Below are 19427 nucleotides of genomic sequence, written 5' to 3' on the forward strand. Positions count from 1 at the left end.
GGTAATGTTGTAAGATGACTTTGAAATGATATTAAAGGGTTTTAGGATGATAGTTTAATGTATATTTGGTGTTTGAACTGTTAAAATATGTAGTGAACTACTAAAATAGGCAGTTATAAGCATGGAATTTCATGCTTAACACAGGTGGTTGTGGTCCCTAACCCCTGTGGTTACAGGGGACATACTGTACAGTCGACCCTCGTTACGCCGGATCCCATTAATCCAGATATCAGATAAGATGGACACCGAAGAGGGTGGGTCAACAGATTTAAAATACGTAATGTTTGACCATGATTTAAGATAGTTACTGCTCCTCCGCTCGTCACGTACCGTTTTCCTTTTTATTTACCAAAGGTAAATGAAAAACTTTTCATTTATATTTTTATTTTATATATACTGTTCTGTATTTATACTGTACTAAACTGAAATGCTTTTAACTTGTAATCAATTTAACTTGCACACAGTATGTACCATCATTAAGAAACGCTGTTGTCTGGAATGGTACGAAATACTGTAGCCAATCACTGAGCATTAACAGTTTTACCTATCTGCTGCCTGACTGGTAGCTACAGTTCGATGCTTTGTATGTTTTTAGGAAAGAAAAGACATGACAAAGGTAAACTTTACAGAGACAAAAGCTGAGTTACTAAACAATACTTGTGTTTACATGGCAGATGAGAGAGAGAGAATTGTCAGTTCCTTCTATGCAGCGTAATTCTATCCTCGAGAGAAAGGGTATGTCAACGCAGTGTTAGTAAGTATCTTCTGAAGCAAGAAAAACTGTATATATATATATATATATATATATATATATATATATATATATATATATATATATATATATATATATATATATATATATATATATATATATATATATATATATATATATATATATATTTTTGTTGCTGAAGAATCTCTGAACCAACAATTTTGCACTCAAAGTAATAAGAAAGAATTCATTGTATTCTTCATGTAATCAGCAAAATACATACAGCATTAAAAACTACATATTGTATTCAAAGCACATGCACTTATGTCATTGTCAGCTTCTCTGCACAAAAGTTCTTTTTCAGACAGAATACAGCTAAAACCTGATTGGCTGGCTGGTTGCCATGGAGATCTGCTAGCCATGACAGACCTCTACAGTACTTCTGTTCTATTTATAGACATATGTCGTGACGGCACTAAGTTTGAACATAGCCATGATCGTGATTATTTGACTGCTGATGGCAAAAATTGCTCAATAATTTGCTTTATATAATTATTTCTCCTTGAAAACATGAATTCAACAATAATTTTAACTTTACTATAGTGGCATGGAAAATCCCACAAGTCTGTCGTGGTGATGCGTCATCACATGCGAATCCTATTCCCAGACCGTTCTCAGATTTATGACTGCAAACTGATGACAACGTCAGTAACAATAAAAAAACAACCCTCTCCAAGATCAATATGACGAAATGTATTTTATAGTCTTACTTATTAAAATTCACAAGTTGAATTACAATTATTTTGATCATGTATATTTTTGCGTTTTACAGAATGTTTTGTTGAAAACAAAATGTGTTAGTGAACTTATGGTCCTAATTGTCCCACTGTTTTATTACTGATGATCTTAATCATCCCACATTTATTTAACAGTATATTAATATAGATATTAATAAACTATAACGAATAAATAACTAAAATGAAAAAAAAACATGAAAAAAGGAAAAAATCTTACCTTTCATTTTAGAGACCACTCCTTTTTACTTAACGATTATGTGTTCATGTCTCAGCCTAAGCATCTACATATGCGGCTGAATTCTATCATTTTTATCATGTTTTATTCTTCATTTTTCATCTTTTACCATGATCTGTAATTCAAACGTTTCTACATTGGTTTGTTATTCATACTGTATAAAAATAATGAAATACAGTATATTTATAGGTATATATATATAAATATCACCGGTTAAACCATACTTTCGGGTAAGACGGACACCCTGGGCCCCTTATTAGTCTGTCTTAACGAGGGTCAACTGTAATGAAATACAGTCGACCCCCATTATTCACGGGGGTTAGGGACCACAACCACCCACGATAAGTTGATAAACCCCCCCCCCTCTCAAAATGCTTATAACTGCCTACAGGCAGTCCCCGGTTTACGACGGGGGTTCCGTTCTTGCACCGCGTCGTAACCCGAAAATCGTCGTAAGCCGGAAAATCGTCGAAAATCGTCAAAAATCATAAGAAAACCTTACTTTTAATGCTCTGGGTGCATTGAAAATGATGTAAACTGCATTATTATTGAGTTTTACATCAAAAAACCTTCAAATTATGATTATTCTGCCGTTTTGGGGCCATATTTCTTCCGTCGGATCGGCGTACGATGCGTCGTAACCCCGGAACATGCGTCGTAAGCCAGGAAATAATTTCTGATGAATATATTTGAAAAGCGTCGTAACCTCGGAACGTCGTAAGCCGGAACCGTCGTAAACCGGGGACTGCCTGATATTTTAATACAAGCAGTCCCTGGTTATCAGCTGGGTTCTGTTTCTGAGGGTGTGATGAGAACCGAAAATCAGTGATTTCGGGGCTATTTCGGCGATTTTCAGGGATTATCAGCCCCGATTTTCGGTTATCGCCGCCTCTGTTAGGTATGTATCAGCGCCAATACCCAATTATCGGCACTGATAACCGGAAATTGGCGATTTTCGGTGCCGGAAATTGGCGATTTTCGATGCCGAAAATTGCCGATTTTCGTCGCTAGACTTGTGCTGTTAACCAAGGACTGCCTGTAGCTTAGACACCAAATATACCTTGAACTAAAACACTTAACTATCTATTTTAATAGTTCAAACACCAAATATACCTTAAACTATCATCCTAAAACATTTAATATTTCAAAGTCATCTTACAACATTACCCTTAAAAATATATGGCTTACAACTACATTGAAAGCTACAGGCAGTCCTTGGTTATCGGCGATCCGGTTTTACGGTGCTTATCTAGCCACGACGATAACCGGATTTTTGACACCGATCTCCAGTTATCGGCACCGATCCCTGGTTATCGGCGCTGATCCCCACTTATTGGCACCACCGATCCACGGTTATTGGTGCTGATAACCGGATATCAGTGGCAATAAGTAGGAATCGGCGCTATTATCACAGATTTTTTGGCTATCGTCACGCTGTTGGGAACGGAACCCCCGCCGACAACCGGGGACGGCCTGTAATCAAATTCTCCCTATATTCAGGGACAGCCATTTTCTCTCCTGTAGTATTCAAGCTGTCCCTTTTTCTTTTTACAGTAGATAGGGGAAACATAAAAATACAGTAATTAGTAAACATTGTTCTACAAAAAAATCTGTGAATTAGTCAATTTTCCATTAGATACAGTAAACCCCCCGTATTCGCGGGGGATATGTACCACACTCCCCACGAATAGCTAAAACCCGTGAATACTTAGAACCCTTCAAAAAACACTTAGAACTGCCTATTTTGATAGTTCAAACACACACAAAACAAACTAAAAATGCTCATACAGGTATTATCCTACTTACGATGGGGTTAGGTTCCAAAAAAAACATTGTTTGTTGGAAAAAATGTAAGAAATACCAAAATGTATCTCGAACATAGTATAGCCCACACTAGGGTATTCGGTACCATGTACTGTATACGTATATGGTAGCCTAGCCTACACTATAAAATATACTCTTTACAATACATACATGGTATAGTAATTATTAACCCTTAAACGCCGAGCCTCTATTTACAAAAGTGTCTGCTGTATGCCGCCGGGTTTGGGAGTTAGCGCCGAAGTGGAAAGAAAGTTTTTTTCAAAAAATCACAGCACGCTTAGTTTTTAAGATTGAGTCCATTTTTGGCTCCTTTTTTTCTCATTGCCTGAAGTTTAGTGTGCAACCATCAGAAATGAAAAAAAATATCATTATCATATATAAATATTGGAATATATGACAGCGCAAAAAAAAATTTCATATATAATTGTATACAAATCACGCTGTGAGCAAAACGGTTAAAGCTAATGAGCTATTTTCTATTTTGTTGTATTGTACACTAAATTGCGATAATTTTGGTATATAACAAATTGTAAAATGATCAAAGCAACACAGAGAAAATATCACAAAATGATGCATGAATTCGTAACGCGCGGACGTAAAAAAATTTTTACAAAAATTCACCACAAATCAAAATATTGTGCTAGAGACTTCCTGTTTGTTGCAGAATGAAGGTAAATGATTGAATATTACTACAATGTAAGAGTTTTAGCTTACAATTGCATTTTTCGACCATTTCGGTCGAGTCAAAGTTGACCAAAGGTTGAAATTTTGGCACTTATCGTGATTTATATGAAAATATTTCAAAACTGATAAAAGCTACAACCATGAGTTATTTTTTGTTGTATTCTACATGAAATTGCACACATTTTCATATATAAAGCTTTATGTAACGGCTAATATAAAACGGTGCAAAAATTACGACAAAGTGACTAAAGAATTTCTGAGATTTTCAGCAGAGTTAGTGCGAGCGGAGGTAAGGAAAAAGTATTTTAAAAAATTCACCATAAATAGAAATATTGTGCTAGAGACTTCTCGTTCTTTGCAAAATGAAGATAAATGATTGAATATTACTAGAATGTAAGATTTTTAGCTTACAATTGCATTTTTCGACCATTTCGATCGAGTCAAAGTTGACCGAAGGTTGAAATTTTAGCACTTATTGTGATTTATATGAAAATATTTCCAAACTGATAAAAGCTACAACCATAAATTATTTTTTGTTGTATTCTACATGAAATTGCACACATTTTCATATATAAAACGTTATGTAACGGATAATATAAAATGGTGAAAAAATTACGACAAAGAGACTAAAGAATTTCTGAGATTTTCAGCAGAGTTAGCACACGTGGGCGTAAGGAAAAATTTTTTTTAAAAATTCACCATAAATCGAAATATTGTGCTAGAGACTTCTTGTTCTTTGCAAAATGAAGGTAAATGATTGAATATTACTAGAATGTAAGAGTTTTAGCATACAATTACATTTTCAACCATTTCGGTCGAGTCAAAGTTGACCAAAGGTTGAAATTGTGGCACTTATCGTGATGTATATGAAAATATTTCAAAACCTGTAAAAGCTACAACCATGAGTTATTTTTTGTTGTATTCTACATGAAATTGCGCACATTTTCATATATAAAACTTTATGTAACGTCTAATAGAAAACTGCAAAAATTACGGCAAAGTGACTAAAGAATTTCTGAGATTGTAAGAGCCTGATACTGTCTCTTCCAAACACGTGTGTGTTCGTGTGTTCGTCGTCCATCGGAATGGCGAGACATTTGGCGTCTTCACAAACAGAAACACACTCACAGTTTGATACAGAAGATTCGTTGGAACATTATGAGTACATGATTAGAATGCTTGCATGGCAATGCAAGTAGTGGTGATTGTACATACATCAAGACAACAATGGTTAGGGAGAAACAGACGGAAATATTGTATGGTTGAAATCGCATTCCTTTAGAGAAAGAAAACGAGATGCTCTTGTTGTCTTGTCCACTCTGATGGACGACGAACACACGTGTTTGGAAGAGACAGCATCAGGCTCTTACAAGATTTTCAGCAGAGTTAGAGTGGACGTTAGGAAAAAGTTTTTTTCAAAAATTCACCATAAATCGAAATATTGTGCTAGAGACTTCTCGTTTGTTGCAAAATGAAGGTAAATTATTGAATATTACTAGAATGTAAGAGTTTTAGCTTACAATTGCATTTTTCGACCATTTCTGTTGAGTCAAAGTTGACGAAGGTTGAAATTTTGGCACTTATTGTGATTTATATGAAAATATGTCAAAATTGATAAAAGCTACAACCATGAGTTACTTTTTGTTGTATTCTACATGAAATTGCACACATTTTCAAATAAACTTTATGTAAATGCTAATAGAAAATGGTGCAAAAATTACGACAAAGTGACTAAAGAATTTCTGAGATTTTCAGCAGAGTTAGCTGATGTTTTCTTTTGGGATAAGAAAGAAATTCGCACATGCGCAACTGGGTCACGCTCGTAAACAAAACAACAACGTGATCCGCGAACTCCCAGCATCCCTCAAGGCAGGTGATTTAAAATTTTTTGCAAACGAGGCCTATAAGTATTTTTCCGCAAATATTTAAAAAAACTTATTGTAGTCTACATATTTTACGTCCACTTAGCACCCAACAGACAACTTTTGTCGACGTAAAATACGTCCAGTCGGCATTAAAGGGTTAATATCAGCTAATTCTGGAGGTTCATGCAAAGTGACTTATGATAATTCAATACAAACAGAAATTGAATAACAAACAAGAATTAGCTTAGCCTACACTATGGTATATTGTATACATACACGGTAGCGTAGCATACATTATACTGTACTCCATATTCGCATATTGTATTATACAAATGTTGACATAATAAATATGCATCTTTATCATTGATCTTTTAAAATGTATGCCTTAATTCACTGTATCCAATAATATTGTATATATTCTTATACTGCTTTTGTATTATAAATTGTGATCATAGCGATCATCAATGTTTTGGCTTGGAAAAGTTTACGCGGTTTTTATTTCATCGCATTTAACTCGGTTCAGATCACTTTTCTTGCTCCTAGTTAGCGTAATTGAATTTCTAGAGTCTAGATATTTTATTTATAAGAGGCAAGGTTATTTTTCGTTATACGAAGTGTTTGTAAGTGGAAATATAACTAAGATACATCTCTTTGTGAAATTAATTTATCTTTTATTTTCATTAATAGATGACGATTGATGATGGCCATTTGGGGGCATTTGTTTTGTGTAAAAAAAATTCAAGATTCTGTTCGCTATTTTCACTTGATTTCATCATAATACAAGCTTTATGTATTTATTGTTTATTGGCGTAAAATAACAGTAATGTGTTCTTTCATGCCCAGTAGTTTTGATTAAAAAACTTTCTCTCCCATTTTAATTTCGATCTAGTTTCATCTATGTTGCTGATGCACAGTAATTTACAGTATAGTCATTAGCAGCTTGAACATTGTTTTCTCAGCTTCAGCTACAACTTGCAGCTTAAATTTAGCAGTATATTTCCTTGACGATCTTTTATCCATACCGAATAAGGGTATAATGTAAAAATATATCAGTCCTCTTCTACTGAACGTCATTTGTGCCATAACCTACAGTAATAGTTTATTACCGTACAATGCAAAAATACCAGGTAAATGGCTGTCCGATTCGGTTATAAGCAAAACAACAGTTTCTTGGTCGGTTGTTTATGGCTGTGTGCATTTACTCGAGTATAATGTTACTAAAAATACTTTTATCATTCTCTTTACTTTTTTTAACTAGAAGATAGGATAAAGAGATGGAGGAAGAGTTGTCTATTGTAATTTGGTCTCTCTCACAGCCTGATTACGCTGCTACCTGGTTAAAATATTTTATAAATGCAATATGGCGCCTCTGCGAAATAAATTTAAAAATATTTTATAAATAATATTGCCGTATTGGTATTCACTGCTTACCCCATTGCAAATTCAAATTATCATGAGATGAATTATCGTAACTCGAGCATTACCTGAGTATTTTAATAGTTTTATCACAAAAAGTGCATTTAGTCATGGAAATGAGATGAAAATACAGTATTTAGTGAATATTTCTCGGTGAAAAATACCGCGAATGGGCAAATCTTCCACAAATGATGGGTAGATACGTTCCAAAGAGAAATCCATGAATATGTGAGAATGCAAATATGGGGGGTTTACTGTATTTAGAAAATGCAAATATGGGGGGTTTACTGTATTTAGAGAATGCAAATATGGGGGGTTTACTGTATTTAGAGAATGCAAATATGGGGGTTTACTGTATTTAGAGAATGCAAATATGGGGGTTTACTGTATTTAGAGAATGCAAATATGGGGTTTTTACTGTATTTAGAGAATGCAAATATGGGGTGTTTACTGTATTTAGAGAATGCAAATATGGGGTGTTTACTGTATTTAGAGAATGCAAATATGGGGTTTACTGTATTTAGAGAATGCAAATATGGGGGTTTACTGTATTTAGAGAATGCAAATATGGGGTGTTTACTGTATTTAGAGAATGCAAATATGGGGTGTTTACTGTATTTAGAGAATGCAAATATTTACTGTATTTAGAGAATGTTTTACTGTATTTAGAGAATGCAAATATGGGAGGTTTACTGTATTTAGAGAATGCAAATATGGGGGGTTTACTGTATTTAGAGAATGCAAATATGGGGTGTTTACTGTATTTAGAGAATGCAAATATGGGGGGTTTACTGTATTTAGAGAATGCAAATATGGGGGGTTTACTGTATTTAGAGAATGCAAATATGGGGGGTTTACTGTATTTAGAGAATGCAAATATGGGGGTTTACTGTATTTAGAGAATGCAAATATGGGGGGTTTACTGTATTTAGAGAATGCAAATATGGGGGTTTACTGTATTTAGAGAATGCAAATATGGGGGTTTACTGTATTTAGAGAATGCAAATATGGGAATGCGCATACTGTATTTAGAGAATGCAAATATGGGGGGTTTACTGTATTTAGAGAATGCAAATATGGGGGTTTACTGTATTTAGAGAATGCAAATATGGGGGTTTACTGTATTTAGAGAATGCAAATATGGAGGGTTTACTGTATTTAGAGAATGCAAATATGGGGGGTTTACTGTATTTAGAGAATGCAAATATGGGGTATGTACTGTATGTAGAGAATGCAAATGTGGGGGGTTTACTGTATTTAGAGAATGCAAATATGGGGTGTTTACTGTATTTAGAGAATGCAAATATGGGGTGTTTACTGTATTTAGAGAATGCAAATATGGGGGTGTTTACTGTATTTAGAGAATGCAAATATGGAGGGTTTACTGTATTTAGAGAATGCAAATATGGAGGGTTTACTGTATTTAGAGAATGCAAATATGGGGTGTTTACTGTATTTAGAGAATGCAAATATGGGGTGTTTACTGTATTTAGAGAATGCAAATATGGAGGGTTTACTGTATTTAGAGAATGCAAATATGGGGTGTTTACTGTATTTAGAGAATGCAAACATGGGGTGTTTACTGTATTTAGAGAATGCAAATATGGGGTGTTTACTGTATTTAGAGAATGCAAATATGGGGTGTTTACTGTATTTAGAGAATGCAAACATGGGGTGTTTACTGTATTTAGAGAATGCAAATATGGGGTGGTTACTGTATTTAGAGAATGCAAATATGGGGTGTTTACTGTATTTAGAGAATGCAAACATGGGGTGTTTACTGTATTTAGAGAATGCATATATGGGGGGTTTACTGTATTTAGAGAATGCAAATATGGGGTGTGTACTGTATTTAGAGAATGCAAACATGGGGTGTTTACTGTATTTAGAGAATGCAAATATGGGGTGTTTACTGTATTTAGAGAATGCAAATATGAGGGTTTACTGTATTTAGAGAATGCAAACATGGGGGGTTTACTGTATTTAGAGAATGTAAATATGGGGTGTTTACTGTATTTAGAGAATGCAAATATGGGGTGTTTACTGTATTTAGAGAATGCAAATATGGGGTGTTTACTGTATTTAGAGAATGCAAATATGGGGTGTTTACTGTATTTAGAGAATGCAAATATGGGGTGTTTACTGTATTTAGAGAATGCAAATATGGGGGTTTACTGTATTTAGAGAATGCAAATATGGGGTTTACTGTATTTAGAGAATGCAAATATGGGGTGTTTACTGTATTTAGAGAATGCAAATATGGGGGGTTTACTGTATTTAGAGAATATTTAGAGAATGCAAATATGGGGGTTTTACTGTATTTAGAGAATGCAAATATGGGGGTTTACTGTATTTAGAGAATGCAAATATGGGGGTTTACTGTATTTAGAGAATGCAAGTATGGGGTGTTTACTGTATTTAGAGAATGCAAATATGGGGTGTTTACTGTATTTAGAGAATGCAAATATGGGGTGTTTACTGTATTTAGAGAATGCAAATATGGGGTTTACTGTATTTAGAGAATGCAAATATGGGGGTTTACTGTATTTAGAGAATGCAAATATGGGGGTTTACTGTATTTAGAGAATGCAAATATGTTTACTGTATTTAGAGAATGCAAATATCGGGTGTTTACTGTATTTAGAGAATGCAAATATGGGGGTTTACTGTATTTAGAGAATGCAAATATGGGGTTTACTGTATTTAGAGAATGCAAATATCGGGGTGTTTACTGTATTTAGAGAATGCAAATATGGGGTGTTTACTGTATTTAGAGAATGCAAATATGGGGTGTTTACTGTATTTAGAGAATGCAAATATGGGGGTTTACGGTATTTAGAGAATGCAAATATGGGGTGTTTACTGTATTTAGAGAATGCAAATATGGGGGTTTACTGTATTTAGAGAATGCAAATATGGGGTGTTTACTGTATTTAGAGAATGCAAATATGGGGTGTTTACTGTATTTAGAGAATGCAAATATGGGGTGTTTACTGTATTTAGAGAATGCAAATATGGGGTGTTTACTGTATTTAGAGAATGCAAATATTGGGGGTTTACTGTATTTAGAGAATGCAAATATGGGGGGTTTACTGTATTTAGAGAATGCAAATATGAGGTGTTTACTGTATTTAGAGAATGCAAATATTGGGGGTTTACTGTATTTAGAGAATGCAAATAAGGGGGTTTACTGTATTTAGAGAATGCAAATATGGGGTGTTTACTGTATTTAGAGAATGCAAATATGGGGTGTTTACTGTATTTAGAGAATGCAAATTGGGGTGTTTACTGTATTTAGAGAATGCAAATATGGGGTGTTTACTGTATTTAGAGAATGTTTACAAGCAAATATGGGGTGTTTACTGTATTTAGAGAATGCAAATATGGGGTGTTTACTGTATTTAGGGAATGCAAATATGGGGTGTTTACTGTATTTAGAGAATGCAAATATGGGGGTTTACTGTATTTAGAGAATGCAAATATGGGGTCTTTACTGTATTTAAAGAGTGCAAATATGGGGGTTTACTGTATTTAGAGAATGCAACTATGGGGTTTTACTGTATTTAGAGAATGCAAATATGGGGGTTTACTGTTTTTAGAGAATGCAAATATGGGGGTTTACTGTATTTAGAGAATGCAAATTAGGTAGTCGTCGACTTCACGACGGCATTAGGTTCTGACAGAGCGGTCGGAAGTCGATCTCGTCGGGGTTTACATATGTACATGTATTCTGTACCTACCAACCTGATATTATCCATCATATCTCCTAAGTATGACTAGCCTACATATACATTTTATATTATCCAAAAATGTGCATGTATAGTACCTATTTTTACGTTTAGCATATGAAATCTTATCATGCTTGAACTCCTTGATTAATACTTACTTTTATTACTGTATTTAACATTTTTATTGTAGGCATTCAAACCATCTGTCTGGTCTGTTTACATTTTCTTATCTATCCGTATTTGCATTGCCAATCGGCTACAATGACGTATTATTTACTTTTGTTTATTTATAGGTTTGAATTAAATACATACCGTATTTGAGATAAGATGCACTTTTTTAACAAAAAAATGGCCTAAAAATCCCCTGCTTCCTATGTACATAATGTAGGCTCAAAATTTAAGAATTTTGGCGAAATTATACGTGAAACGCCACGATGTTGTAGCCTAGTGTAAAATTGGTGTTATCCTAATAACCTATTAAAAAACAAAGTTTATTATAATTATTTATCATTATCACACTTACCATCACCGGCTAGTATTATAATCAATATCTACGTTGTTATTATCGATATTTTCATTAAAATGTTAATATCATTATCGTATCGCCGATTCCACATTTATAGATATAAACAGTAACCTATTGGTGATTATCTCGAGAGCTTTACGAATAACAAGGCTTCGTTCAGTTGGTAGTTGGCAATTCCTGCTAACATTCTCTTTACGCATAACAACATGGCTTCAATCAATTGGTGGTTGACAATTCCTGCTACCATTCTCTTTAGGCATAATAACAAGGCTTCGTTGAGTTGATACTGTAACTCGTGCTAGCATTCTCTTTTAAGAATAATAACATGGCTTTGTTCAATTGCTCACGGAGTTACATAGAAACATTTTTATTTATTGAATTTTACCCTTGATTGCATACTTTTATAATATATAATGGATATATATAACATATATTACTGTAGGTAACATCTTTATTAATGTTTTTTGTTGATTCTAGAAACAATGTTTACAAATGAATGTGTTACGATCTATTGGTAAACCTATGAGGTAGCTTTCAGCAGCAGACTTAAACATTCGATCGTAGTAAATGGCTGATTGTATAATACATATTTTGATAAATATAAATATGGTAAATAACTTCTTTATTAATGTTTTTGTTGATGATGTTGGTAAGAAACAATATGCATATGATAACCTAATACTACAGTTTTTACTTACAAAATCATATGAGCATAGGCTAGAAACCTTATTTTTTTCCCTCAGTGTCCTGCTGAAATTTATGCAGACATGCATTATAAGCCATCAAATACGGTAATTTGTTATTACATTTATTTGCAGAAAATAGAAATACAAAATACATTACAAAAATATGACACTTTACCATTTTCGAACGAACAAACAAACAATGCTGCCGAAAGCTGAGCATCTCTCGGATATGAGTTTACGGAAAAAGTATTTTTTTTAGCAAAATATATAAAATTAAATATTATATATTATTATATTGTCGTAAAAGTCGGTCAGTGCAAATAGGTCGTAAGTCGATTTACTACCTGTATGGGGTGTTTACTGTATTTAGAGAATGCAAATATGGGGGTTTACTGTATTTAGAGAATGCAAATATGGGGGTTTACTGTATTTAGAGAATGCAAATATGGGGGTTTACTGTATTTAGAGAATGCAAATATGGGGGTTTACTGTATTTAGAGAATGCAAATATGGGGGTTTACTATTTAGAGAATGCAAATATGGGGGTTTACTGTATTTAGAGAATGCAAATATGGGGGTTTACTGTATTTAGAGAATGCAAATATGGGGTGTTTACTGTATTTAGAGAATGCAAATATGGGGTGTTTACTGTATTTAGAGAATGCAAATATGGGGTGTTTACTGTATTTAGAGAATGCAAATATGGGGTGTTTACTGTATTTAGAGAATGCAAAAATGGGGTGTTTACTGTATTTAGAGAATGCAAATATGGGGGTTTACGGTATTTAGAGAATGCAAATATGGGGTGTTTACTGTATTTAGAGAATGCAAATATGGGGTGGTTACTGTATTTAGAGAATGCAAATATGGGGGTTTACTGTATTTAGAGAATGCAAATATGGTGTTTACTGTATTTAGAGAATGCAAATATGGGGTGTTTACTGTATTTAGAGAATGCAAATATGGGGTGTTTACTGTATTTAGAGAATGCAAATATGGTGTTTACTGTATTTAGAGAATGCAAATATGGGTGTTTACTGTATTTAGAGAATGCAAATATGGTGTTTACTGTATTTAGAGAATGCAAATATGGGGTGTTTACTGTATTTAGAGAATGCAAATATGGGGTGTTTACTGTATTTAGAGAATGCAAATATGGGGTGTTTACTGTATTTAGAGAATGCAAAATGGGGGTTTACTGTATTTAGAGAATGCAAATATGGGGTGTTTACTGTATTTAGAGAATGCAAATATGGGGTGTTTACTGTATTTAGAGAATGCAAATATGGGGTGTTTACTGTATTTAGAGAATGCAAATATGGGGTGTTTACTGTATTTAGAGAATGCAAATATGGGGTGTTTACTGTATTTAGAGAATGCAAAAATGGGGGGTTTACTGTATTTAGAGAATGCAAATATGGGGTGTTTACTGTATTTAGAGAATGCAAATATGGGGTGTTTACTGTATTTAGAGAATGCAAAAATGGGGGGTTTACTGTATTTAGAGATGCAAATATGGGGTGTGTACTGTATTTAGAGAATGCAAATATGGGGTCTTTACTGTATTTAGAGAATGCAAATATGGGGTGTTTACTGTATTTAGAGAATGCAAATGTGGGGTGTTTACTGTATTTAGAGAATGCAAATATGGGGTCTTTACTGTATTTAGAGAATGCAAATATGGGGTGTTTACTGTATTTAGAGAATGCAAATATGGGGGGTTTACTGTATTTAGAGATACAGAAAAATCTGCAACTAACTGAAGCTGCAAATGCTGAACCGCGATATAGCGGGGCTGCACTGTACAGTAAATCAAGCAAAGCACAAAAAAACATAGAGAACAAATAATACTGCAGCTAGAAACACACCTCTACATGTACAACTTAAAATACACAAAGTAAAATAGGTAGAGAGATAGTAAGCGAGATTGCACAGCTGTTGGCTTAAAAACACGTCATGAAACATCACTTTATCTCTTTTTATTGAGTGATGAAGATATGTCATCAGTTTAAAAGCAAATGGTAGGTGTGTGGGTGGGCAAGAATGTGTTTTTTGTAACCTTCTCTGATTGGCTACATCTGGAAAGTATCAGTGCACTAAGCAACAAAGAGCATTTTCCCCTCTTTGCACAGTCGTGTGTGGCCGGTCACTTGTTTGAACTATTTGCGAGTGGTTACCACATGTGATACTTACCCCGAGCATGGAGCTTTCATCACAGTGCCTATAGCATTGCAGGGCCTGTTAGTGTTGTGTGTTAGTCTTTTGCTGGGCCCCATCTCCTAAATAGGCAAGGAAAGTGTTCTTTCAACAGAAACTATAAATCGTTGGGAGAGTTGATGCAGGATGGTCTAGATCACGAACCATGAAGGAGTATGGAATTGTTTGGTCAACCTTGCATGATATCAAGACTTCCCGGCACAAGCTGAAGAAGTACATGATGGACTTCAGGAAGGAGATGTCCAGAAGCCAGGTCTTCAAGGCCATGGCATAAGGTTGTCATGGGGACATGAGGAGTCTACCTTGGTGTAGTTTCGTCAACAAAGGGCTGCTGGCAAAAATGTACATGGTGCTGAGTTGAAGGCTGCACCACTGAAGTTTGCAGGCCTGTATGAGGTTGCAGATTTTAAGGCACCCTAAGGTTGCCTGTTTTGGCTCAAGATTCGACATGGGGTTTCTAACAAGACAACTCATGGTGAAGCTTTAGAAGCTTCCAAGGAGGGAATAGAGAAACTTCGCCAGACTTTGAAAGGCTTGATGGGAAAAGAAGGCATTTTTGAGGGGGAAATCTACAATGCTGATGAAACTGATCTATTCTATTGTTCCTTACCCACTAACTGGCTTATGAGAGGGAAAAGAATTTACCTGGTCAAAAGCTTTCCAAGCATTGTGTATCTGCTTTTTTATGTGCAAATGCTACTGGTAGGCATCGTTGCTGCTGCTGACGAGGAAGCGCCTAAAGATAACAATGATGAGGCTGTTTTACAACAAATGCCCTTGCACAAGCACATGTGCATGGTCTTTGATATGGACATCAAAGTATTGGAGAACCCTGACTTCCCCGGAGCCTTGGACGCTGCTGCACAAATGCAAGAGTTTCAACGGAATATCATAGCAAAGCAGAATCATCGTACATGCTGTCAAAGTACCCTCGACAACTTCTTCAGATCCCAAACCTCTGGGCATCCAAGCCCATTACCGTCCACTTCAGTAACTCAGTCGTTCAGCTTGGAAACACAGGCAAGCATATAAGTACCCTTCGTTGATGTGTGGAGCTCCTTCAGCCAAGAATCTGATGTCTCACAACTGCACTTCGATGTCCCTGACCCTCTAGGCACATCTATGCCTCTTCTGACCACTTCACCATTTGATGTCTCCTGGGAGTCACAGGAGGCAAAGGAAGATGATGATGATGACAGTGGTCTCAGTAACAGTTGATCTGGAGGTGGGGGGGGGACTGTAAACCTCCTCACAAGTTTGTAAAATGCCCAGTCACGCAAGCACCAAAGGTAGTGCACACAAGGAAGTGACAGAGAAAAAGTACTTTTGTATTTGTAGGATTTTTTGTGTGCATGATGTATTTTAAATACTTTGGGCAAGAAAAAAAAAGGGAGTTTTGCTTTTTTGATACAGTGATGGGTTTGGGCAAAATGGAAAAGAAATTGATACTCATTTTTATCTGGTAGTGTAATCTACTGCATTGCTTGTTGTGTATGGAAAAAAAAAATGGGGTTTGCCTTTTTTTAAGTTTATTTATACACTTTTATTGTTACAAATTTGGGAAAATAAGGTAGATAATTGCTTTTTTCATAAAGTGTGTTGGTTGTTATTTATAAGTGTTTTAGTTGGTACAGTTATGCAGAATTGACAAGGTAGGGGGAGGAAGGGTACAAATTTGCAGTTTTACATCAATAGAGTTTTATTTGAACTTAAATGGATTTTGCCCATATCCAGCAGGGCCTTGGCACTCTTAATCGGGATAATAGAGAGATTACTTTTTGTGGTTTCATGCTTCAGACCATCCCATCATTAGTCCCTTTGCCTGAAGGAACAAGTTGAGCTGCAGTCAGGTGGGTGCAGGGATTTCTTAAAAAAAAAAAAAACATACACACACACACACTCTTACCATGATAGCAAACATCGACCATGTCACCTTGTGCTGAAAGGTACTCTTATTTTAGGACAAAGGGTTGTGTACAGTGTAGTGTTTATAAATACAAAATCTATATTAAGAAAAACTGCTGTTTTTCGGGGCCTGATGTTGGTAAAGGGAGTAAATTATTGACTGTCCTACACAGAATACCAATAGAAGAAATACTGCATCCAAAAGAGAGCTAGACAAATTAGTCAGTCACTAAAGAAGGGATGCTGTGTTAAAACACAATACAATAAATATAAGTAGGAGGTCCTTTAATTATGAATAATGGCCTGTTAAAAATGAAAACTATGCATAATAAGGTATGTTGAAAAGTTACAGATGGCAACTATTCTTTGAGAGGTGATGCCACAATATGTTGAGTGTTTACTGTTTTATTGGTTCCATTGTTGCTTTCATCGAGGCTGTCCAGAAAAGTTCAGGAATGTAACTAATTTGTTCTTGCTGGTCAACAGCCAAAGGATTGCATCAAGAATTTACATATAAAACACCAAGTGTAATTTATGCGTTGAGACTCATTTGTTCAATTCCTCCTCAGACTATGACTGATAAAGAGAAAATTCGCTTTTATGAGATGGCTGAAAAGGATAAAGATAGATATGAAAGTGAAATGAAGGGATACAGAGGACCCCGGATGCCCCGAGGTAGCCGTAAGCGCCGTAATCGTAAGGATCCAAATGCTCCCAAAAGAGCTTTGTAAGTATTGTATTATGCTTCTTTTTTCACATTTCCCCTTATGTGATTCAACTGAATTTATAGATATAGTTAGGTATTCTTGTATGGTATGGTCATTCTTTTAGTGTCACTTCCCCTGTGAGCTTGAAAGTCATAGGCTTGGTCAGTACTGTACTCTTTTGTTCCTTTTTTCCAGTACTGTAATTGTATTATTTCTCTTAATGAAACATGTTATCCATGTCAAGACATCTAGCCTTACATAGAACTTGATCTCTTGTCTGTATAGTTTTCCCTATGATCCCCTTTTACTATTGGTCATGAAATTTAATTAAAAAAAAAGCATATATAATATGTGCATCAAATCGGTAACACAGTAAGCTTGAAATTGCCTTTCTTTGTTGGTGAAGTGTCATCTCTTCATGCACTCCTTTAACTGTATGCTGTCACCACGTTCTTCCCTTGTGGCATATGGTAGGTCCAACATTTTTTCTGATTATTTCAGGTCAGCATTTTTCTGGTTTTGCAATGATGAAAGACCTAAGGTTCGAGCTGCCAACCCTGACATGGGAGTTGGTGAAATAGCAAAGCAGTTGGGTGCAGCTTGGAGCAATACTTCTTCAGAAGTAAAGAGCAAGTATGAGGCCATGGCAGAGTACGACAAAGCTAGATATGAAAGGGTACGTTGATAGATATTAGATTTCAAGCTGAAAATAATGTGCAGTGCATATATATATACTCTATTTTATTCTATTGCAAGAGTGCATCTACTATATGATCTTGTGGTTAAGGTTTTTAGTTTTCGTATGTGTATCCTGATTAAAAGTCAGTGCTGATACGTGGGTGAGGTAAACAAAAACATCATTATTATTAGTATTGTAGTTATTATTATTATTATTATTATTATTATTATTATTATTATTATTATATTATTATTATTGTACAAACCAATCAGTTTGTTTAGTACATTATTACACAAATATCTTGAGTGCCTGGGTGACAGCTGCATACAGATAATGTCGATTCTGGATAATGTAAATGGTTGTAACAGGGATTACATTGTGGTAGCAACTGATAAAGTGGATTACATTGTGGTAGCAACTGATAAAGTGGATTACATTGTGGTAACAACTGATAAAGTAATTGTGTAAAAATACATTAATGGTGATAAAACCATGGTAGGCTGTGGGTAAACACATCTAGGCTACTACCTACCGAAGTGTGTGTCATGTACAAGGAGAGAAAAAGACGGGGTTTGCTTTTTCCAGTGTATTTTTACAGTAGCCTATATTTTGTTACAAAATTAGCAGAATTACTGTTTTACACCCATAGAGTTTTTTTGTTTAAATTTTACTTGGCAAGTAAAAAAAAAAAAACAGCACCACTGTCATATGTATTTGTAACAAAATATACTGTATAAATACACTGGAAAAAGGCAAACCCCTTTCTCTTTCTAAATGACACAATTCAGTAGGTAGGTAGCCTACATGTGTTAACCCACAGCCTACCATGGTTTTATCATCATTAATGTATTTTTACACAGCAACTTTCTCAATTGTTGCCATAATGTATTACCACACATGAGATACAAAATTTGTATATGTGAGCTATTGGCTTAGGCTGGGTGTTACACCCATATCCATTTCCATTGTAGGGGCTTTTTCCTTTACACAGTTGGTGCAGGATGATGGGAACAAATTTAGAGGTTACTAAATAAAACTCTGACTTTCCTTAACCTAATTTATTACTTTAACATACAACATAATGGAAACTTAACCTAATCTTAACACTAACATATACTTCACCAAAACTTATTCTAACTTCATTCTTAATACAGAACGAAACTTAACCTAATCTTAACACTACAGTATAGTTCACCAAAACTTATCCTTACTTGCAGTCTTAATACTATAGTTTTCCCCCAGCTATCAAAAAAACCTTAACCTAATTAATCAATCTTAATACTATAATTTTCCCCCTACTATCAGAAGAACCTTAACCTAATTTATCAGTCTTGATACCCCTTAAATGCCTGTTGGACGTTTTAAACGTCCAAAATTGTCTGTCGAATGCCGAGTGGACGTTGCAAACGTCTACTGAAAATGCTTTTTTTAAATATTCGCGGAAAA

General features: G+C 34.9%; 1 protein-coding gene across 2 annotated transcripts in view; it reads left to right on the forward strand.

The window, feature by feature from the left end:
• LOC136841019 (uncharacterized) overlaps positions 1-19427 on the forward strand; it is a 207889-nt gene that overhangs the window by 131007 nt on the left and 57455 nt on the right. For both annotated transcript variants that reach the window (XM_067108062.1, XM_067108061.1), the window contains exons 4-5: positions 17165-17322; positions 17804-17978. In XM_067108062.1, the coding sequence (XP_066964163.1) occupies positions 17165-17322; positions 17804-17978 (333 nt within the window). The remainder of the gene's footprint in view (positions 1-17164; positions 17323-17803; positions 17979-19427) is intronic.

Source organism: Macrobrachium rosenbergii, chromosome 8 (assembly GCF_040412425.1).
Source record: "Macrobrachium rosenbergii isolate ZJJX-2024 chromosome 8, ASM4041242v1, whole genome shotgun sequence".
Lineage (NCBI taxonomy): Eukaryota > Metazoa > Arthropoda > Malacostraca > Decapoda > Palaemonidae > Macrobrachium > Macrobrachium rosenbergii.